Genomic DNA, 23,275 nt, shown 5'->3' on the forward strand with positions numbered 1-23,275 from the left:
TCTTATAAAAGTTTCCAACTTCTTAGTATTCAAGTTGTCGATCTAGTTGAACATAATTTTTTCCCTCAAATTTGTTTTCTATAAAAAGCATAAGAAGTTGAATACAGTACTCTGCATTGCTAGTTACCGAACATTTATCATGAACACGATGCTCAAAGAAATATCTTATCAATGCTCTTAGTCTATCCGCAACGCTGTCTCTTAACCGTCTCTTAACCGTCTCATCTCTTAACTATTCATGGACCTCTTTGTACTTTTCACTCCATCTCTTAACTAAGAGACAGAACCTGCAACCTTCCATCTCTCATCCGTCTCTTAACCATCTCATCCCTTAACTATTCATTCAATTTCATTTTTTATTTTTATTTCCAACAAATTCAATTAATAAAAACACACTTCATTAAATAAAAATACCAAGTTGTCCCGCCAGATACACAATGCCGGCATGATGGGCTTGAAATTGGGCAGGCGTCATGCGGGAAGTGTCCACCATCTTGGCGGTGAAGTACATGGACATTAAGGAGGAGGACGGCCCTTGGGAGCCCGCCTGGCTTGATTCGCCTTGGCCCCTCCTCCCTCTAGCCGCCTTCGCTGCCTTGGTCCCTTGCAGCCGACGGCGCCCACGGGAGGACCCCTTCATCGTCCGCCGTGCCCTCAACCTCCTGCGAGGTAACCTCTTGTGCGGTGCTGCCTGAACCGCCCCCACTAGACGAGTATTGGCCACCCGTTGTGTGCTTCATGCGCTTCGAGGTCGAGCCCGTGCTGGACTGGACACCGCCGGCCCACCTTGCCTCGTCTTTGACGACCTCTCAAACATTGATATGTTTGAATTCTTTGCCGGTGTCGTCGAAATAGATTCGCAAAGCCGATCTCAGAATGTCGGCTCCCGTGGCTCCGCTTTGGTAATGAACCGCTTCAGTCTTGTAGATGCCGCAAAATTTTTTGACCTCTCTGTCGACTCGGTCAAAGTGAGCGCGGAGCATCTTCAATGTGCTGCGGCGGGACCCCTTCGGCTTAATCTCGTTGTAGGCCTCAGTGACCTTTTCCCAGAAGCACTTCCGGGTTTGTTGATTCCCGACGATGAGATCGTACGAGACGCTGATCCAGGCGTTGTACACAGCCATCGTGTCCTTGCGGCTGTATGGATGCCGGCCTACATCCTCCTCCTCCTCGGCCGCCTCCGCCTCTTCCTCCACGGCGTCGAATGCCCTGGAGCTTCCACCGCCTCGTCCTCCTTCCAGACGTAGAATCGAAACTACTAAACCAGTATGATTAGCCGAGTCGAGGAGGCCTCTTCCCGCAAGACGAGATACGCCCCGGTAGTGCTCTTCGGTTTGGCGTGTCGTCCCCAAAGGTAAAACGGCTACGTCTCTATTGATGCAGCACCGCAATCAGTAGAGCTCCGGCGAATGGGATGGAGGAGAGAGCAGAGCTTCGACAGAAGGACAATGCAGAGAGAGAGAGAGAGCTTATGCAGAGAATGCTTGTATGTGTGTCCTAATGCAGTGGTATGGCTAGCCTATTTATAGGCCAAGCCACCATGCAGGGTCAACCGAGCCATGAAGGCTCATCATGGCAGATTCGTAACCGACGTCGGTTACGAGCGTGTGGCAGGCGTGTGCCTTTCGCATGTGGAGCGTGTGGATTTCTCACGTGGCAGTCGTGAATGTGCCTCGCTTGACGACGTGTCAAGCCACTTGGATTGCTGACTCGGCGGTGGTCCAAAAAGAATAGTTTGGGCCAAGCCCCAAGCCCAAAGACCACCCAAAGACCAATTGCCAAGATCCAAGTCCAAGCCCAAGCCCAAGATCAAGATCGAGATCGAGATCGGGATCGGGATCGGGCCCGGGCCCGGGCTCGGGCGGCGGCGGCGGCGCGCGCGTGTGCGCGCATGTGGGCTTTTTCACCCATCTTGATCCACTATAATTATTAAGTAACATAAAAACACATTAAAGATGTATTAATCTTCCAATGTGGGATAATTAACACTAGTTAATTATTCCCTAAGCACATGCTCCAAGCTTTAATTAAAAGCTAATTATGCTCAACTTTAATCCACTATTTCTCACTCACCGGAAATCGGATTTGAGAAAGTGAATATACTACATTTATCTACGTAAAATGTAGATCGACGCTATATCCTTTAATTTCACAAAATTAAATGTCTCGTCACATTTATTCTTTGGTCAAAACCATTGACCGGGCATATTTAATCCATGATTTTTACAATCCCCCACATGAGTGGAAATAGCCATATGCATATGCATGCAGACATAAGCTCAACCCTCGAGAGGTATATAAGCATAAGGATAGGTAGTTGTTGACTTTGAACCCTCCATAGTCGACACCATCGGATACACAGGCGGCTTAGTAGCGCGATGCTTTGAACTAATCCCCCACGGCGTGCACCGAGACAATGGTGTTAACGCTTAAACACCTCAACCTCATCCGTTCTCACGTTTTGTGTCCATTGCGGTCTTGGACACCAGTTTGGATTCATAAGTACGTTTTATGAAGCGACCACACTTCGCACTTACATAGGTGATTCTTAGTCAAGTACCTTGCCATACTTGGTCTCTTTGAGAACTCCATCTCTTTGAGATCTTTAAGAACCATTAAAAGTCATAGACTTAGCCTTTACCACTAGGCAAGTTCTCCAACACTCTATTGCTCTTAGGGAATAGATATGGTTTGAGTGTTTTCCATGAACTCTCATAGCTTAGTTGTCCCTTTGAACCAAGTTCTTGGGATCTCCAGTCATCATGGTTGGGTTACCACTGTGATAGTTCTTTAGTTTGTGGATTTCAAACCCATTCCCTCTAGCAACTTATTCATTTGATCACGGTTTAACCCTTTGGTTAGCGGATCCGCTAGATTATCTATTGACTTCACATAGTCAATTGTAATCACCCCTGTTGTGATCAAATGTCTCACGGTGTTATGTCGTCGACGTATATGTCGAGACTTACCGTTATAGAAGCCATTGTTTGCCCTTCCAATAGCTGCTTGGCTATCGCAGTGGATCAGCACTGGTGGCACTGACTTAGACCAACATGGAATGTCTTCAAGGAAGTTCTTAAGCCACTCGGCTTCCTCACCAGCCTTATCCAAGGCAATGAACTCCGATTCCATTGTTGATCGGGCTATACAGGTCTGTTTTGTGGATTTCCACGATACAGCACCACCCCCAATAGTAAAGACATATCCACTTGTTGAAAGTAAGTCTCTATTATCGGATATCCAATTGGCATCACAGTACCCTTCAAGTACCGGGGGGTATCTCGAGAAGTGTAGCCCAAGATTTTGAGTGTGTTTTAAATATCTCAAAACCCTCACAAGAGCTCTCCAATGCTCTTTGCTTGGATTGCTCGTATAACGACTCAACTTGTTCACGGCACAAGCAATGTCAGGTCGAGTGTAATTAGTCAAGTACATAATGCACCCGATGACCCGTGCATACTCTGCTTGTGCAACGGGCTCGCCTTTGTTTTTGCTCAAGTGAACGTCGAGTTCAATTGGAGTCTTAACCGGCGCGCCATCATAGGCTTTGAATTTATTCAATATCTTCTCAACATAATGTGATTGTGTTAAGATGATTCAATCATTCGTTCTTAGAATCTTCATTCCAAGAATTACATCGGCTAGACCCATGTCTTTCATGTCAAAGTTTCTCTTTAACATGGCCTTTGTATCGTTAATTACTTGAGTGTTACTACCCAAGATTAACATATCATCAACGTAGAGACACACTATAACATGACCGTTATTAGTGCTCTTGATGTAGACACATTTGTCGCACTCGTTGATTTTAAACCCATTTGATAACATCACATTATCAAACTTCAAGTGCCATTGCAATGGCGCTTGTTTCAATCCATATAGGGACTTTACGAGCTTGCATACCTTTTTCTCTTGTCCAGGTACTACAAACCCTTCGGGTTGTTCCATATAGATTTCATCTTCTAGTTCACCATTTAGAAACGCGGTCTTTACATCCATTTGATGAATCTCAAGATTGTGCAATGCAGCAATAGCGAGAAGCACTCGTATAGATGTAATCCTTGTTACAGGTGAATAGGTATCGAAGAAGTCATGTCCTTCCTTTTGTTTAAAACCCTTTACTACTAATCGGGTTTTATACTTATCAACTGTTCCATCGGCCTTAAACTTTCTTTTAAGAACCCATTTGCATCCTAAAGGTTTAGCACCTTCGGGCAAATCAACCAACACCCATGTGTGGTTTAGCAAAATTGAATCAATTTCGCTTTGAACAGCTTCTCTCCAATGCAGCCCGTCTGGGCCAGCAAAGGCTACTTTTATCGATGTTGGTTCTTCATCCAACATGAAAGCAATGTAGTCAGGACCAAAAGTTTTTGGTGTTCTGACTCTATTACCACGTCTTAGTACTGTATCTTTTGGATCGGGCCTTGCACGCTTGCGCGATTCAAGTTCCGCATCTGCTGATTTAGAACTAGTGGCTTCTTCTTCCAATTGTTTAGAACTAGTGGCTTCTTCAATTCTTGTCTCAGAATTGGTTGAGACTTTTTCCTTGTCTTTGCAAGGAAATGTATTTTCGAGAAATACAGCATTCCTCGACTCAATTGTTGTTCCTACTGTGATAGTCGATATTTCAGACTTGTGAACAACAAATCGATATGCACTACTGTTAAGTGCATATCCAATGAAGATGCAATCAACCGTCTTAGGTCCAATTGTAACTTCTTTGGGCGGAGGAACCATCACCTTTGCCAAACACCCCCACACTTTGAGGTATTTGTAGGATGGCTTCCTTCCCTTCCACAAATCATAAGGAGTGACATCTTTTCCTTTGAGAGGGATCTTATTCAAGATATAGTTGGCTGTCAAAACAGCTTCCCCCCACATGTTATGTGGTAATCCTGAAGTTAGAAGCAGTGCATTCATCATCTCTTTTAGAGTTCGATTTTTGCGTTCTGCAACACCATTAGATTGTGGTGAATATGGAGCAGTTGTTTGATGGATTATACCACTTTCGTTGCATAATTCCTCAAACGGGGCTACGTATTCGCCTTCTCTATCACTTCGAATCGATTTGATTTTACAACCAAGTTGATTCTCAACTTCGTTCTTATAATTTTTGAACGCTTCTATTGCTTCATCTTTACTTCTTAAAAGATAAATGTAGCAATACCTTGTGCAATCATCTATGAAAGTGATAAAGTACTTTTTACCACCTCTTGTCTGCACCATCTTTAAACCACATACATCCGTGTGAATTAATTCAAGGGGTTTTGTGCTTCGTTCAACCGAATGAAACGGCAACTTAGTCATTTTTGCTTCAAGACAAATTTCACATTTATCTTGATTATCCACTTCATTAGTCTTTAGTAAATCTAAATTTACTAATCTTTTAATGGCTTTTGAATTTACATGTCCCAATCTACAATGCCACAAATTTGAAGACTCGGTCAAATAAGAGGAAGTAGATGCTTTATTATTATTAGCCAATGGCTTTGCAACACTGCGAGTTGCTACGCTAAGCTTGAAAAGCCCATCGGTTACATAACCTTTTCCGAGGGATTTTCCAAACTTATACAAGACAAACCTATCAGACTCAAATACAAGTTTAAACCCCTTATTAACTAGTATTGATCCTGACACTAGGTTCTTGCGGATATCCGGGACATGCAGCACATCCTTCAAAGTGATTGTGACGCCAGACGTCATCATGAGAATCACGTTGCCAACGCCGAGGATTTCGGACGATGCTTGATTCCCCATGTTAATTTTCCTTCCTTCAACAGCCGTGTAGGAGGCAAACTTGCTCCTATATGCGCAAACATGTGCAGTAGCGCCGGTATCAATATACCAGCCACCCTTGTTGTTGTTAACAAGGTTGACCTCTTCAGTGACCACAGCAATGAGGTCGTTCTCATCCCAGTCCTTGAACTCCTTCTCAACGACGTGGGCGGCCGGCTTCTTCTTCTTGTTGCGGCAGTATTTAGCAAAGTGGCCTAGTTTGCCACACTTGTAGCAGTCGCCTTCAAACTTCTTTGAAGGCTGCTTTCCCTTCCATTTGTCATTTGGACGGTTTGGGCGAGGGCGTTTGTTGGAGGGTCCGCCCCGCTCCAACAGATTGTCCTTGGCTTCATTTGGGGCGAATCCCTTAGCCTTTTGATCACTTTTGCGCACGTCGGCCTCGATGCGCAACTTCACGATCAAGTCTTCAAGGGTCATCTGATTTCGCTTGTGCTTGAGATAACTCTTGAAGTCCTTCCAACTTGGAGGGAGCTTGTCAATGATCGTGCACCTTAGGAATTTATCGGGCAAGGTCATCCCTTTAGCCACTAATGAGTGGATGATCATTTGGAGCTCTTGGACTTGCTCCATGACGGGTCGAGAGTCGACCATTTTGTAGTCCATAAACTTGGATGCTACAACTTGTTCCGTCCCTGCAGCATTATCTATGCTATACTTCTTTTCTAGGTTTTCCCACATTTGTTTAGATGTGGTTACATTGGAGTATACATTATAGAGGCTATCATCTAATGCACTTAAAATAAAATTTTTACATAGATAATCCCCTTTTCTCCAAGCTTCATAGTCCGCCATGACTTCGAGCCTAGTCTCTTGGTCGCTTGGCGCGGGCAGCTCGTTCTCCGTGAGGAAGTTGGCGACGCCCAATGTTGTCAAATAGAACAACATCTTTTGATACCACCGCTTGAAGTCAGATCCTCCAAACTTTGGTGGCTTCTCGGCGGGTGGCATCATTCTTGGTGCCATAGGTGCCGCACTTGGTCCATTGAAGGAACCAATTCCGTTGCCCCCGAAGGAGCCAACAACTTGGTTGGGCATAGAGCCCCCCATGTTCGTGTTGGGCATAGTGCCCCCCACATTCGTGTTGGGAATAGTGCCCCCCACATTCATGTTGATCCCGGAAGATCCAACACCAGTATTGAGCCCAAAGGCACCAACACTCGATCCATTAAAGGATCCGAAGGAACCACTAAAAGTGGAACCAAAGGTGGAACCAGTGGACGCCCCGAAGGGGTTGTCCCAAACCCAAGGGACGGTGGATGAGGCAGCTGGGAAGCCGGGGGTTGGCATCATCGAGGGAATCGATGAGGTGTTGACCGGTCCAGTGGTCGCCATGGTTGAAGGAATGGCGGCGGTGGTGGCGGCAGCGGTGGTGTTGGATTCCGTCGACATCTCCAGCAAAGGTGTATTAAGTTTCGAAATTTTAAGTTCAGTTTAGAGGTCAAAAATCCCTTCAAAAGCAAGGTATCTCGTCTTGCGATTGTTGGTTCTACTGATTACAAGATAACAAGACCGAGCGTAATACAACCCAAAAGAAAAGAAAATGAGGAACTGAACTTAAAAATTACAACGTAGAATCGAAACTACTAAACCAGTATGATTAGCCGAGTCGAGGAGGCCTCTTCCCGCAAGACGAGATACGCCCCGGTAGTGCTCTTCGGTTTGGCGTGTCGTCTCCAAAGGTAAAACGGCTACGTCTCTATTGATGCAGCACCGCAATCAGTAGAGCTCCGGCGAACGGGATGGAGGAGAGAGCAGAGCTTCGACAGAAGGACAATGCAGAGAATGCTTGTATGTGTATCCTAATGCAGTGGTATGGCTAGCCTATTTATAGGCCAAGCCACCATGCAGGGTCAACCGAGCCATGAAGGCTCATCATGGCAGATTCGTAACCGACGTCGGTTACGAGCGTGTGGCAGGCGTGTGCCTTTCGCATGTGGAGCGTGTGGATTTCTCACGTGGCAGCCGTGACTGTGCCTCGCTTGACGACGTGTCAAGCCACTTGGATTGCTGACTCGGCGGTGGTCCAAAAAGAATAGTTTGGGCCAAGCCCCAAGCCCAAAGACCACCCAAAGACCAATTGCCAAGATCCAAGTCCAAGTCCAAGTCCAAGCCCAAGATCAAGATCGAGATCGGGATCAGGCCCGGGCCCGAGGCCCGCGGCCCGCGCCCACGCCCACGCCCACGCCCACGCCCACGGGCACGAGCACGGGCTCGGGCTCAGGCGGCGGCGGCGGCGCGCGCGTGTGCGCGCGTGTGGGCTTTTTCACCCATCTTGATCCACTATAATTATTAAGTAACATAAAAACACATTAAAGATGTATTAATCTTCCAATGTGGGATAATTAACACTAGTTAATTATTCCCTAAGCACATGCTCCAAGCTTTAATTAAAAGCTAATTATGCCCAACTTTAATCCACTATTTCTCACTCACCGGAAATCGGATTTGAGAAAGTGAATATACTACATTTATCTACGTAAAATGTAGATCGACGCTATATCATTTAATTTCACAAAATTAAATGTCTCGTCACATTTATTCTTTGGTCAAAACCATTGACCGGGCATATTTAATCCATGATTTTTACAAATTGGAGAGAAAATGGAGATGATTTGGGTAGAATAGATGTGTGTAATGAGGATGAAATATGATTATTTATAAAGTAAAAAAATAAAAAATAATTAAAAAAGAAAAAAAACGGTCTAAAAACGGTAATATTACCGTTTGATTTTTTTTATTAAATTCAAATTAAAAAAAATAATTTATTGCATCAGCGTGACGAAGGCCACTCGCGGCCGGCGAGTGGGCATCACGTGTGGCCCCAGCGAGCGCCACGTCGCGCGGGTGACATACTTGGATTTTACATGATTTTAGAGGGTGGTTTTGTATGAATGTGATCATATTTCGTCTATTATTAGGCGTGTTTATATCTACTTCTCTATTATGTTGGTATGTTGACCTTTTTGTTAAGAATGTGTAGAAAAAGGTGTAAAATAGGTGGATATGCAGCAGCCTAGGTTTGAGACAATTCTTCTAGAGATTTTGAAGTCCAATCAACACCCACTGCATATCATTCTCTTCGTCTTCGAAAGAGCTTCGCGTGGGTATCTCAAACGCCCTAATCGGAGTTCGGATGAGAGAGATATGGCCGATCTACGAAAGCCGCGCACAGGTAACCCGGCCGGGTTAATTTACAGTGCAAAATTACAACCCGGCCGGGTTGAGCCAGAATCCAGCAACTGTCCTAAAATGGTGACCCGGCCGGGTTGAATTTCCAGTTCAAAAATACAACCCGGCCGGGTCGGATTGTCTGACGCGTCTGAAAGCTGAAAACGCGATTTTTGAAGGGAAATAAGAGGAGAAGAAGCCTAGGGTTCATTCTATTCCACACCTACCGCCCCTACACACACACATACCCTCAAGAACACCTTTGAGAGAGAGAATTGAAGATTGAAGAGTCCACATCGGAAGATTGAAGCTTCACTCCATAGATCGATCTCACAGGAGTACTTAGTATCTTTATTTCATGTTTTTGTTGGATTACTTTGTGTTGAACATGAGTAGCTAAACTTTTCTTGTAGAATTCTTGGTGATGATGCACTAATTTCATAGTTTTTATCCGATTGATTTTGTTCTTGCCTTGCTCTTGTAGTTATTTGATTGTTCTTGAGTTTATTCCTTTCAATTGCTTGATCACCACTTGATTGTGTAGGATTAATTAGATTAATCGGAAGATGAAATAATTAATCCGGAAATAAGAATAATTCACACCTTAATACAATATAACTCGGGAGAGTTGAGGTTTTGAGTGAGGTCATTGACCTAATCGAGCTTTTGGGAGTTAGGAGTTTAGGATTAGAAGGGGACTTCGATCCTAGCACCTAATCTACAGGTTTTTCACCTCGGGAGGGGGTTTAATCTATAATTGTGGTCGGCTTAGTAACTCTAGAGACACCAAAAGGTAAGGCGAATCAATTGGATAAGAGCTTGGAATTGTGCATCGGATCCTTGAGTTCTACAATTTCTCCATATTATCTTTCATTATCACACCGTGTTTTCTAGTCCTTAATTGATACTTGCTTATTATATGATTTTATTAGTTGTTAGAACAAACCAAACTGCACTTGATTGTCTAGATAGTAGTTGATCTTTGTTCGTGGTAGTTAAGTTGATACAAAATTGTCTCTGTGGGATACGATACTCTTGCTTACTGATTGCTACACTAGCCCCGTACACTTGCGGGTATAACTTGTGTTAAAATAAGTTGAGTCAAGTTTTTGGCGCCGTTGCCGGGGACAATTGTGTGTCATTATAGCTTAATATCGTGATAATAATTGAGATTACTAATCTAGATTTTACTTGCTTTATTTTTACTTTTTATTTTGAGTTCTCTAATAGATGTGTTTCCTTGTTCAGGGTGTATGCACACGCGTTCTAAAGGTCCACCTCTAGAGCCTATCGATCTCGAGATCGAAGCATCCAACAGAAAGAGGAACGCGCAGAGAAGGTTAAACCAAAGGATTCGGGTTTCTTCACCCGCGCACAGGTGTCTACCTTCTCCTATCCAGAGAACTCCATCACCCAGTCCATCTCCACCTCCATCACCTATCCAGTACGAGCCTCATTCTCCAATTCTAATGGATAACGGGGAGGAGAACAACAATGAGGATCCTGTCATCCGCCAACTCCGTCTACAGCTGGTTGCCATGCAGAGGTAATTGGATGAACAGAATGTGAGGCAGTGCCCGTGCAAAATCAATTTGCCTACAGACAGGTTGCTAATCCACCAGTCAACAATGCGGGGATAGCGGCCAACAGCTTCGAATTGAGACCGGGGTTGATAGACAGAGCAGAAGCAAACGCATTTGGTGGGACAGGTTCAGAAGATGCCAACAAGCACCTCACCAAGTTCATACAGATCAGCAACACAGTGAAGGCGAATGGGGTCACAGATGAGCAAGTCCGCCTCCGATTATTCCCATTCTCTTTGAAAGATGAGGCAAGGGACTGGTATGACAGCATGGGTCCTAACTCTGTGCCTACATGGGATGCAATGGTGGAGCTGTTCTTGGAGAAATATTATCCACCTAGCGAGGCACTCAAACGCCAAGCTGAGGTCATTCAATACAAGATGCACCCTCAGGAGAATATCATGGAGGCTTGGAAAAGGTTCAAGCAGCTGATGAGAAGATGCCCCAATCACGGGCTAACTCCGGGACAACAGATCTTAACCTTCTACAGGGGAGGCACGCTGGAAGCAATGCGTGAACTGAACATGAGCGCCGGAGGATCTCTCTTGAAATTGGGGGAAGCTGAAGCACTTGAAGTGATCGAGAGGGTAGCTTCAAATGATGATGGATGGAGAAACGACAGAGGAAAATCATATAGGGTGGCATCCACCTCCGATAATGATAGGATTGATGCAATATCCAAGCAGCTGGAATTTCTAACTGACAAGCTTGGGTATATGGGAACAAGTCAGTTTGGGACTGAGATGCAACAAGGAGTCGAAGATGTAAACTACGTTCATCAAGGTGGCAACAACAGAAATTTCAACAATTACCACCCCAACCAAGGAGGAGGCAATTACAATCACTATGGGAACAAGGTGCATCCCAACTTGTCATACGGGAACCCAAATAATGCCCTGCAACCACCACCCGGATTCCAGGTATCAAATGGCCAAATCATAGAACCGAGGAAGGATGAGCTGAAAGATGTGTTAATGGCCTTTATGAAGCAAACGGGAGAGTGCATGAAGGACTCCAACAAACGGCTAGTGCAGGTTGAAGCTAATGTGAATGACCTTAATATTCACATGAAGAGCATCGATAACCAGATGAGCCAGATTTCACAGGCAGTGGGTATTCAACATCAACCGGGCCAATTTCCGTCACAAACAATTGTCAATCCTAAAGACTGTAAGGATTGCAAAGCCATTAATCTTAGGAGTGGAAAGAGCTATGATGGCCCAACCTTGCCTGCAGAGAAGGAGAAAATCTCTCAAGAAGAGGTGGTGGAAGAAGAAGAACCAGTGGAAGAGGTGCCGCCTCCCAAGGCAAGCATCGTGATACCTGCACCCCCTGCTGAGGTTAAGATCCCATTTCCACAGCGCGTGCAGAAGAAGAAGCTAGATGATCACTTCTCTAGGTTTCTTGACATATTTAGAAAAGTGCACATCAACATCCCGTTGGTAGAGGCGTTACAACAAATGCCTACATATGCAAAGTTTCTAAAAGATGTGCTCTCCAAGAAGAAGAAGTGGACTGACTATGAGACGGTGAACATATCTGAAAATTGTAGTGCCATAATTCAGAAAAAGCTACCGGCCAAGCTTAAAGATCCTGGGAGTTTCAACATCTCATGCGTTATTGGAAATGACAGACAGACAAAGGCACTTTGTGATCTGGGGGCGAGCATAAATTTGATGCCATTATCATTTTTCAGAAAGATGAAGATCGACACTCTCAAGCCGACAACAATAACACTACAGGTGGCAGATAGAACCGTCACCTATCCTAAAGGAATTGTTGAGGACGTTCTTGTGAGGGTACATGGCTTCATTTTTCCCGTCGATTTTGTAGTATTGGATATGGAAGAAGACGTGAATATACCGCTTATCCTGGGGCGCCCATTCCTTGCAACGGGAAAAGCATTGATAGATGTGGCAAAGGGAGAGCTCACTCTTCATATGGGTAACAAACGTCACATCCTATCTATCTACAATGCTATGAAGAGTCGTGAGGAAGAAGAACTTGTTATGAAGAAAGAGTGCAAAGCTGTGCACGTTGTAGAGGTCCAAAAGGCACAAGAAATTGAGTCCACATTTGGGGATTTTTCTTTACCGCAATGGATGTTTGGTTCATGTGGTGGATCAACTTCTAAAGAAGAGACTACATCAAATCCTAAAGTGAAGGTGAAGAAAACAAAAGCTGAAAATTTATCCAAAGTGGAAACTGAAATTTCTGATTGAGCTCTGAAAAATACTTGGTGGAAGAAGAGATTGGCTATATCATATGCTTCCAAGATTGACAGAAAATCCAACGCCACCATTTATGGCGTGACATGATGCAGCTCATGGACGACGTCGAGCCAACGACGATAACCAAAGGCACTGTAGGGGAGGTAACCCCTAGTAGGTATCTTTTAATTCTTTTGTTTCAGTTTGTTTTTGGTGTGTTTTATGTTGCTTGCATACCATGTTAGTCTCCCTTCTCCACCAACTTTTCAAACTTATTCTTTGCATAGCTTTGAATAAGTTTGGGGGGATGATATGGTGGATACGGACACTAACGAGGTACTTATCTTTTTGCTTTAGATTGATTAGTTGTGTTTTGTTGTTTTTATTTTGTTTTAGGATAGAATTGCTTTGTTTAAGAAATTCATGAAGTTTTGTGTTGTTTGGTTGTGATTGATTGCAAATTTTGGGCTTGAATTAAAAAAAAAAATTTGGTATAATTGGGGTGAAGACTAGTCTTCTATGATAAAAGAACCATCCATTTTGAGCTATCACTTGACCATTGACTTGAGAGTTTGAGTAATTGGGTGCATAAGTAGCGAATCGCTTGTTTGCCTTGATTCATGCTATTTACCCAAGTGAGATTTTGAGCCTTCAATTCTTTCATGTGTGTTTTATCATCAATTGTGCATGTGTTTCTAGAACTTGCTCCTGGTCTTCTTGAGTCTACAAAGTGACCTTAAATATAGGGGAAGATGTTAGGCCATCGTTGTTAGCCTCATTTTTACCTAAACACTAACCTTAGTATATAACACCCTTGTTAGCCAAGTTTGAGCCTTAAGCCTTTTCTTTTGTCAAGCTAATCAAGTGGATTGGGAATCCTAGACTCTAAATTTGTTGAGATTTGAAAAAGAAGAGTTGGGAAAGTATAATTGAAAAAGGTCGGTTGAGTTTGTACTTAGAAAAAAAAAGTGAATGAAAAAGAAAAAAAAAAGTGAGAAAAAAAAAGAAAAAAGAAGAAAGAAAAAAAAATTTGTATATAGAGAATAATTTGAGGTCTTTGGAAGTTGGGAAGAAATTAGACAAAGTCTAGTTATTATCTAGAAGTGTTTTGAGAATGGTTGAAGTTAAAAGTTGATTGTTGTGATTTCTTGGGATTTTACGTTTTGGGAATTTCAGTCACTTTAGCCAAATATTTCCTCATCTTACCAAAGAGCCTACATTATAACCTAAATAAAAGACCTTTCGGACTCTTGATTTATTGTCACACGAGGTAGAGGAGAGGTCAGACATTGAGCAAGCTTATGGTAAACCATGCATTTGTGCTTGATTTGAGTGACTACTTGATACGTTATACACTTTTTAGTGAGGTGAATATACACACATATATACATCCCGAGTGAAGTACGAATCCAAGGTGATATACGAGTTAGTAGCAAAGGTGCATCACGTGTGGCCCCAGCGAGCGCCACGTCGCGCGGGCGCGTGGCGAGACGGCTCGCCATCCGTCTCGGTGGGACGAGCGTCTCGGCGGGATGGTGAAGCGTCCCACGTCCATCTCGTTTCGGAGGGACGAGATAAGAGACAGACACCCACGAGATGCATTGGGGTGGTCACCCCGCCAAATATGGATGTTTTCAACTTGTATATGATTCCTCCAAAAAAATAGGCTTAAATATTCACAACATGCCAAACTGTATTTTGTCCTCTCCTAAAGCAGCATCATTGACTTTCTAGCTTCTACATACATCCAGATATTGACATTTCATTTATTCAGTAATAATAATAAACAAAGAAAACTTCAAAATGATGAGTAAGAGGAAATTGAACTTTTCGTTTTAGCTTAGAGCATCCACAATGACGAGTAAGAGGAAATTGAACTTTTCGTTTTAGCTTAGAGCATCTACAGTGGTTATAGCCCAGCAATAGCTCAGTCATAGCCTAACCACAAACTACTCCTGCCACATCATCAATACTAAAAATCCTCCTGCCACATCAGAAATAGCCCAGCCACATCAATAGCCACATCACTAATAACACAATATACGGAATTTAATTTACGAGACATATACGGGAAACATTAATAATACTATTTTAATTTTATAAAAAAAGTACAATAAATTAAAAAAAGTACAAAATTTTTAAAAAAGTACATTAATAAAAAAAATTACATTCAAAATCGTAAAAAGTACATTACTTAAAAAAAATCACTCGTCGGCTCCCTCGCGTATGAAAATGAAGTGCAAATCGCGTATATATAGTGTTTCGAAAATAAAAAATAAAAATAAAAAATCCGCTGGGCTATGCGCTGGGCGATCCGGGCGCTGCAATGGAGCCGAGCGGATCGCCCAGCGGATTTTGACCGCCTAGCTCTAGGCGAAATTAATTTCCGGAAAATCGCTCGGCGGTTTTCGGCTCCTCCAATGGTTCGCCTAGCGACCGCCTAGCGCCGGCGCTCGGCTTGGCGGTGCGCTAGGCTCCATTGTGGATGCTCTTAGATATCTACCTTTAAATTTTCAAAATATAATTCCAGCCTTTTCTTACGCATATAAACAAACTTTTAATTTTTATAATAAAACAATGCAATCACAAGATTTATGAACAAATCTTTTTTTCTCCGCATTCCTAATATATTAAATAATAATGATATACTCCTAATTTGATGCTTGGATATGCATGCCAAGAGTCGGCATTACAAATTTTAATTTTAGAATATATTCGCAAGTCAAATAAAAAAAAAGAATTAACTTTGAACATGAAATAAAAAAAAATATATATAAAGGAGAGGAAACAGTCTGCAGCTCGAACCAGTACCTAATTAAGCTTACCTCTCTCCGACCGATTCCCAAATCATTGTATAACCTTGCGACGAAAGCAACGACGACGTTTGCGTAATCTGTGGAGCCATTTATATGTATTCGATTGAATTCTCATCAAATTGAAATTCATACACGATACTATTGCTATAGTTTCCCTTTTTGGGAAAAAAATAATCCACAGCCGCAATTAAGGCTTCCTGTGTTGTTTTTATTTGATTAGGATTAGTTGAATTCCGCCGCAACCTCGCTTATTTTTATCTGTAGATCTGAAATCTGAGTAGGTTTTGTTTCTGAATTTATTTGAATCGTGTTATTTGATTGAGTGAGAGAATGGTAGATTCGCCGTCGGAGGCTGAACCTGACGAATGTGATACCGAACCGGAATTCGTTGAGGTTGATCCATCCGGTCGCTATGGTCGGGTTCGTACAATTCTACAGTTTTTTTCTGATTTTTTTTGTTGTTGATTGTTTTGAGTTATTGTTGTTGTTAAAAATTCACGAAGGAGTTTTGGTTTGTGTGATGTGTGCTTGATTTCGCAAGTGTTTGGATAACTAATCCTTGGTTATCATTTGTGGTACATATTTTTGCAGTATAAGGAGGTGCTTGGTAAAGGAGCTTTCAAAAAAGTGTATCCTATTCTGATTAATATAGTTCTAAATTTTCAGTTTTGGCTACAATTTTATGCATTTGCAGTATTTGAGTACAGATAGTGGTCTGTGTTAATCCTTAATTCGATGCTTGCAATATAGCTATAGAGCATTTGATGAATTGGAAGGAATTGAGGTGGCATGGAATCAGGTTAAAGTCTCTGATCTCTTGCGAAACTCGGTGGATTTGGAGCGGCTGTATTCTGAAGTGCACTTGCTTAAGACACTTAAGCATAAAAACATTATCAAATTCTACAACTCATGGATTGATACCGTGAACGAGCATATCAACTTCATTACTGAAATATTCACATCCGGGAATCTACGACAGTATGTCAATATCTTTACTGGTTTTGTTTGTTTATTTTTTTATTTGTTTTGTGGTTATGAATGTAGAGATTTTCGAAGGAATATGCTTATGTGCCTGGCTGTTTGTGTAGGTATAGGAAGAAACATAAGCATGTTGATGTAAGGGCGTTGAAGAAATGGTCCAGACAAATCCTAGAGGGGCTTCTGTATCTTCATAGTCATGATCCTCCTGTTATTCATCGTGACCTGAAATGTGATAACATTTTTGTGAATGGAAATCAAGGAGAGGTTAAAATTGGCGATCTGGGGTTGGCTGCTATTCTTGAGCAGGCTCGTGCTGCTCACAGTGTAATTGGTAAGGTTCGATATTGTTATTTCTCTTTTCATGAATCACTTTTCTTATTCAATTTTGATGTTATTCTAGGAACACCTGAATTCATGGCACCAGAGCTTTATGAGGAGAATTATAACGAGCTTGTTGATATATATGCCTTTGGTATGTGCTTGCTGGAGCTAGTGACCCTTGAGTATCCATATGTTGAATGTACCAATGCTGCACAGATATATAAGAAAGTGACCTCTGTAAGTTATTCATTAATTCTTTCTTTTCTATATCAGCTTTCTCTAGGACCTGTTTAGAATGAGAAATTGAGAATGACATAGTTATCTCCCAAAAAAGTTACTGGTGACTTTGGATAACTCACCATGACAAAGAAAGAGATGAGAATCATATAAAGCTGGTGGTGATGAAACAGATGGACTTAATATGCACTTCAATTTATAACATATTATCCAGTGTGCTTGTATTCTCTGGAATGATGCTTTATTGGTAGGATTTCTTTGAGTTTGTTTGGCTGTGAGATCTACCTATGTGTGTATAATACTATGTTCTTATGTACACAATTTGTCCATCTCATTCTGGCAACTCTTAGAAGAATAGAAGTAATATCCTTTACTGATGATCATTTTTGTTTTTATCCGGTACATATTTCTTTTAATAATATTATTGCATGAACTTTGACAATTGAAGGAGCAGATTAACTCTTTCTAAATATATAATTGAATATCGCAGTTTCATAGTTGATTAATAATATATGTTCTAGCCTCATATAACTGACCTTTTTATCACTTTTCTGCTTGTTAAAGGGGATCAAGCCAGCATCACTTGTTAAAGTAAAGGATCCTGATGTCCGGATGTTCATAGAGAAATGCATTGCAAAAGTCTCTGATCGAATGTCAGCCAAACAACTAATGATGGACCCATTTCTACTATCGGATGAGGATTATGGGATATCTCGCTCTTTACACAATTCTTCAGGTAAAGTTTGCATTTCTTTGTTCATTGTTTGCATTGAAATCGCCTTCCTTCGTTACTGACTATATGTACAGGTGATAATGCCAACCATTTCGATGCTGAAAATCACCACGAAGACACCCTGTTTGAGGGCAGTCTCGATTTCGTGGTGCAGGGGCAAAGAAAAGACCAAAACACAATATTCTTGAAACTTCGCATAGTGGATTCGTCAGGTTCTTTTTTCTTATTTCTTTGTCCAATACTTGTTTAGAGCAACAAAGTGTTCTGGCATGGATATAATCAATCTTATTTTCTTTATTAGCTCAGGTCATATTCGGAACATTCACTTCCCATTTGATATTGAGATAGATACCTCGACTGACGTTGCTAGTGAAATGGTTGAAGAGCTGGCTTTAACCGATCATGATGTCTCAGTTGTTGCTGCAATGATTGATTCTGAAATTCAGTCCCATATTCCTGATTGGTCACCAAGAGAAGTATCTGGCAGAAATAAAGCAACTGTAGAAGAAAGTGCTTCTAGGCCCGCTTCTCCAGCAACCACTGATTCATCCAATGCAATTGTTATGGAAAGACTTCCATCTGGACGCAAGTATTGGCACGACTCACCAAAAGATAGTGCTGAAAACTCTCCACATTTACCTGGCCCTTCTAACTTGTTGCTGCCAGAATCAATTCTCTCTAGAGACAGTTGGTCTGACGAAAATAATCAATCTCCTGTTGGTCATAGGGATAACATTAGTTCGTACGAAGGTTCCCCTCTCATGCATGTGACTAATTTACGATCTGGTGATGTTAACCATGGTCATCATGATGATGGATCAGATGACGAGTCACCATCTTTGGGAGATAATACAATTTCAACTGGAAATGAATCGGATGACATAAAGGACATTATCGAGAAGCTTGAGCATATGCTGGATGATCAGCAGAAGGAGCTACAAGAACTTAAGAAGAAGCATGAAGTAGCAATTACTGATATTCTAAATGAACTTCCCGAGGAGATCCGTATGAGAATTCTCAGAATATGCAACCAGAACAGATCAGAACATAACTTTCATTACAGAGGGACACCACTTGAAGACTGAATTGTTGGATTGGTCATCCTTGATGAAAACTTCAAGTCTTACTCTTCTAACACCAGCGTCGAAACAAAAGGTCAGTTGCTTGTTGAAGGGCATTTTCACGTTCCCTTTTCCAGATGCTACTTCAACAGTGAAAGATATCTGATCATACATCATATTGATTCTGAGACACTCCATGATTTAACAGTATCATAACCGCATGTATGTTTGTTTGACTTGCAGCAGGGAGCTCGTTGAAAGTGAGGATGTCAAAATGCCTAGTGATCAAGCTGTCTAATCTGGTAAAATGTTTGAAACTCTTTCACGCATTTTCTTCAGTCAATAGGCCCTTCTAGTTTTCCTATAAGGTATACCTGTACAGATTGATGGGTTTTTATATCCAACACGAGGGCTTCGATATTAGAAAGCCTGTGTTTTTTTGGTTTTGTGAGCTATGTTTATTTTATGCCTCATAGTGCATGGAGGCTGTTAGTGTGGTATATTGTACAACTTAATATGTTTGATTGCTGATGGATTTTAGACATGGAATCATTTGTACACGAATAAGTATTTGATTATTACGTGTTTTTAACATCTCAGCTTTGTTTCTGAGTGTTTCATATCTAATGGAAATAAGTAATTACTTAATTGACTGTTTCTTTGAGAAAATTATATCTAATTATTAACTTTGAGTAGCTCATAAGCAGAATTTTGCCATTAAATAATTGGTTGGTCATAGCTTATAGCCTGAATTTTCGGTATTTTCAGTTTAGTCTCAGTTTTGATTGATTTATTGTACAACCTTAAATTTCTAAAAAAAAAATTTAGTTTATTGGCTTAGATTTGATATTTTTTTTGCATAGGCGTAACTTTCAATTTCAACCTCTTATAGTTCTTAGAAAAATTTCAATTATAGCCTGGCAAAAAGACTCGTGGGTATTCTTTGTATGATGATTTGAGCATTTCAAGTGTAGAATTCTAGGATGTTCTCCATGACTAATGGTTTTTCATTAAGATGTGATCATGTGAGTGATAATTAATTTTACTTTCATTCCAGTCACATTTTAAATAAATTACAATTTAAATAAAATATACCTCAATTTTTAATGTATAAAAAAATTATTTTGAATAAAAGAGTGTGTACCCAATTTGTTAACGTGGCCCAAATACGAACTCAATTTTCTTGACCTCACTCTGAATCAGTTGCCCCTTTCAATCCAATCCCTTTTCTTAACGCACACCACAATATTTTTTATCAAATCCAAGCTTATTCTTCGATAGTTTTCGATAATTATCTAAATAAATCCACTCAACTCTAAATACTCGCTTACATTCGATTAATCCAAATTAACTAATTCTTCATGAAACAACCTGGATTAAAGTTATGGAACGTTTGATAAGCATATTACAAGTTAAAGTTCAAAATACGAGCAACATTTATTTCATATTATTAAATGTATTTTAATTCACACAAAATTTAAAAATTTAGTACTACTACTACTACTACTATCTTACTACACCATATTTCATATATGGAATTGAGACATTAATATTACATTATACTCTCCGTATCAGCATGAACGATGAATAAGATAAGCCAGCATCGCATCCGTACACGTGTCATGATGTGAGGGCAGCTGGATTTTATAGTGTTTGTGTTATGAATAACAATTCACAAAATTGAGAGTAGAGAGACGGATAGAGTTAGACGAACGGCCCTCTTTTCTTCTCCACTCTCCAATACCACATCCTCTCCTCCCTCTGAAATCTAAATCCCTATCCTCTCCCACAATTCCTCCCTCTCTAATCCCTAAATCCCTTCCTCCACCCCAAGAGATGGCCTCCCTCACCGCCTCCACCGCCGCCGCCACCGCCTCAAAGCTCTCCTACCTCCCCTCCCTCACCTCGCCAAACCCTACCAAAATTCCCCTCTCCTCCTCCTTCACCCCCTCCACCGCCACCCTCTTCCTCCACCCCACCCCCTCCCCCCTCCCCCTCCGCCGCCGCCTCCCCGCCATCCGCGCCGCCCGCGGCAAATTCGAGCGCAAAAAGCCCCACGTCAACATCGGCACCATCGGCCACGTCGACCACGGCAAGACCACCCTCACCGCCGCCCTCACCATGGCCCTCGCCTCCGTCGGCGGCTCCGCCCCCAAGAAATACGACGAAATCGACGCCGCCCCCGAGGAGCGCGCCCGCGGCATCACCATCAACACCGCCACCGTCGAGTACGAGACCGAGAACCGCCACTACGCCCACGTCGACTGCCCCGGCCACGCCGACTACGTCAAGAACATGATCACCGGTGCCGCTCAGATGGACGGCGCCATCCTCGTCGTCTCCGGCGCCGACGGCCCCATGCCTCAGACAAAGGAACACATCCTTCTAGCTAAACAAGTCGGCGTTCCATCCGTCGTCGTCTTCCTCAACAAACAAGACCAAGTCGACGACGAGGAGCTCCTCCAGCTCGTCGAATTGGAGGTCCGTGACCTCCTCTCGTCGCACGAATTCCCCGGAGATGACATCCCCATCGTCTCCGGCTCCGCCCTCCTCGCCCTCGAAGCCCTAACCTCCACCCCCGGCCTCAAAAAGGGGGATAACGAATGGGTCGACAAAATCTACCAATTGATGGAAGAAGTCGACAATTACATCCCAATCCCACAGCGCCAGGTCGATCTCCCCTTCCTAATGGCGGTGGAGGACGTCTTCTCCATCACCGGAAGAGGCACCGTCGCCACCGGGAGAGTCGAGAGAGGCACAGTTAAAACCGGAGACACCGTTGACCTCGTCGGATTGAGAGAAACCCGCTCCACAACCGTTACCGGAGTCGAAATGTTCCAGAAAACCCTCGACGACGCCATGGCCGGAGACAATGTGGGGCTTCTGCTCAGAGGAATCCAGAAGATCGACATCCAGAGGGGGATGGTGTTGGCGAAGCCGGGGACGATCACTCCCCACAATAAGTTCCTCGCGGTTGTGTACGTGCTGAAGAAGGAGGAAGGCGGGAGGCATTCGCCGTTCTTTGCAGGATACCGGCCTCAGTTCTACATGAGGACCACGGATGTGACCGGGAAGGTGAACACGATCATGAACGACAAGGATGAGGAGTCGAAGATGGTGATGCCTGGTGACCGGGTGAAGATGGAGGTGGAGCTGATCACCCCCATTGCCTGTGAGCAGGGGATGAGATTCGCAATCAGGGAAGGCGGGAAGACTGTGGGAGCTGGCGTCATTCAGACCATCCTTGAGTGAAGGTGAGGTTTTGGTGAGGAGAGGAATGTATGAAGATTTGATTTTGGTGAATTCTTGGTGATGGAACTTGATTTGATCAGTTGTGGTATATGGATATGGGGTGTTTTGGCCTAATTTTGGTTGTGTTTTTAGTGTATTGATGTTAGTTTTTTAGCTCAAGAGAACATTGCTTGGTGATGACAGCTTGATCAAATGTTTCTATTCTTGTTTTTTTGCCATTAAGCTAAGGTTATAAGATTACTTGATTAAATTTGATTTTTGTGGATTCTTGGATTATTGTTATGACGTCTCTGGTGATAAAATTGCTTTGATCAATTGTTGTATATGGATATGGAGGGGTTTTGGACTACTTTTGGTTGTGTTTTTTTAGTGTATTGGTGTTGGTTTTTTGCTCAAAAGTTCATTGTTTGGTGATGATGGCTTAATCAAATGTTTCTATTCTTGTTTCAGACATTAAACTAAGGTTATAAGAAACTTCTTTTGATCAATCTTTGTTTGATTGCTACTTGAATTCTTGAATGCATTTGGGCTACTTTTGGTTGTGTTTTTAGTGTATTGTGGTTAGATTAGCTTAGAGAACATTGTTTGGTGATGACAGTTTGATCAAAATTTTCTTTTCTTGTTTTCATACATTAAACAAAGGTTATAAGAAACTTATTTTGATCAATCTTGTTTGATTGCTACTTGAATTCTTGAATTGCGTTTGCTGTTTCTCTAAGGAGTTACATTGGTATTTAAACTATTTTATTGGAACTGGTCGTGTTCTTTGTCTTCCTCAATCGAGATGGTCAAGAAAGTAAGGTGTTGAACGAATGCAACGTGTTGCCTTGTCTCCTCCTGGCTGTGTTCTTCGCCTTCATCCAGTGAGGCGCTCTGCTGCTGCAAGAACATCACATCATTCATTCATCAAAATGCAGAAAAGCATCTGCCTGTGAGAGATGAAATGGGTGCCGAGATTTGGCTAATTTACACAAATTTTACCCCAAAGCATCATCAAACTTAATATAATGCTGATAAGCAGAACCAAGATACTTGCAATATTCAGTTAATTTGCCAGAAAGTTCAGTTGACAGTCGAGAATATACATTTCGGCAATACATAATGTTGAGAAGAA

General features: G+C 42.3%; 3 protein-coding genes across 5 annotated transcripts; all 3 read left to right on the forward strand.

Moving 5' to 3' along the window:
• Nucleotides 1–10,220: 10,220 nt before the first annotated feature.
• LOC121787791 lies at nucleotides 10,221–12,772 on the forward strand. Its single transcript, XM_042186631.1, has 2 exons — nucleotides 10,221–10,513; nucleotides 10,570–12,772. The coding sequence occupies exons 1-2, from the start codon at nucleotides 10,221–10,223 to the stop codon at nucleotides 12,770–12,772; spliced, it is 2,496 nt and encodes an 831-aa protein (XP_042042565.1).
• Nucleotides 12,773–15,556: 2,784 nt separating this feature from the next.
• On the forward strand, nucleotides 15,557–19,487 carry LOC121787559 (probable serine/threonine-protein kinase WNK3). Of its 3 annotated transcripts, XM_042186333.1 has the most exons (9): nucleotides 15,557–15,996; nucleotides 16,168–16,205; nucleotides 16,327–16,554; nucleotides 16,665–16,888; nucleotides 16,958–17,115; nucleotides 17,680–17,851; nucleotides 17,923–18,060; nucleotides 18,155–19,003; nucleotides 19,153–19,487. In XM_042186333.1, exons 1-8 carry the CDS (start codon nucleotides 15,907–15,909, stop codon nucleotides 18,931–18,933), a joined length of 1,827 nt encoding a protein of 608 aa, XP_042042267.1. In that variant the 5' UTR covers nucleotides 15,557–15,906; the 3' UTR covers nucleotides 18,934–19,003; nucleotides 19,153–19,487. The 3 variants fall into 3 exon arrangements, with proteins under 3 accessions (XP_042042267.1, XP_042042265.1, XP_042042266.1); XM_042186331.1 differs by having other exon boundaries at nucleotides 16,665–17,115; XM_042186332.1 differs by having other exon boundaries at nucleotides 16,665–17,115; nucleotides 19,156–19,487.
• Nucleotides 19,488–20,591: 1,104 nt separating this feature from the next.
• LOC121788055 (elongation factor TuB, chloroplastic-like) lies at nucleotides 20,592–22,416 on the forward strand. Its single transcript, XM_042186913.1, has one exon. It carries the CDS (start codon nucleotides 20,746–20,748, stop codon nucleotides 22,159–22,161), a length of 1,416 nt encoding a protein of 471 aa, XP_042042847.1. The 5' UTR covers nucleotides 20,592–20,745; the 3' UTR covers nucleotides 22,162–22,416.
• The last annotated feature ends 859 nt before the right edge of the window (nucleotides 22,417–23,275 follow it).

This window comes from Salvia splendens, chromosome 22 (genome assembly GCF_004379255.2).
Source record: "Salvia splendens isolate huo1 chromosome 22, SspV2, whole genome shotgun sequence".
Taxonomy (NCBI): Eukaryota; Viridiplantae; Streptophyta; class Magnoliopsida; order Lamiales; family Lamiaceae; genus Salvia; species Salvia splendens.

Excerpts from the sequence above, each read along its gene's own strand:
- LOC121787791 (XM_042186631.1), top strand. The coding sequence starts at position 10,221 with ATGCACACGCGTTCTAAAGGTCCACCTCTAGAGCCTATCGATCTCGAG. Across the intron at positions 10,514-10,569 it reads CAGCTGGTTGCCATGCAGAG|ACAGGTTGCTAATCCACCAG; the intron begins GTAATTGGATGA and ends ATTTGCCTACAG.
- LOC121787559 (XM_042186331.1), top strand. The coding sequence starts at position 15,907 with ATGGTAGATTCGCCGTCGGAGGCTGAACCTGACGAATGTGATACCGAA. Across the intron at positions 16,555-16,664 it reads ACATCCGGGAATCTACGACA|GTATAGGAAGAAACATAAGC; the intron begins GTATGTCAATAT and ends CTGTTTGTGTAG. Across the intron at positions 18,061-18,154 it reads TCGCATAGTGGATTCGTCAG|GTCATATTCGGAACATTCAC; the intron begins GTTCTTTTTTCT and ends TTATTAGCTCAG.
- LOC121788055 (XM_042186913.1), top strand. The coding sequence starts at position 20,746 with ATGGCCTCCCTCACCGCCTCCACCGCCGCCGCCACCGCCTCAAAGCTC.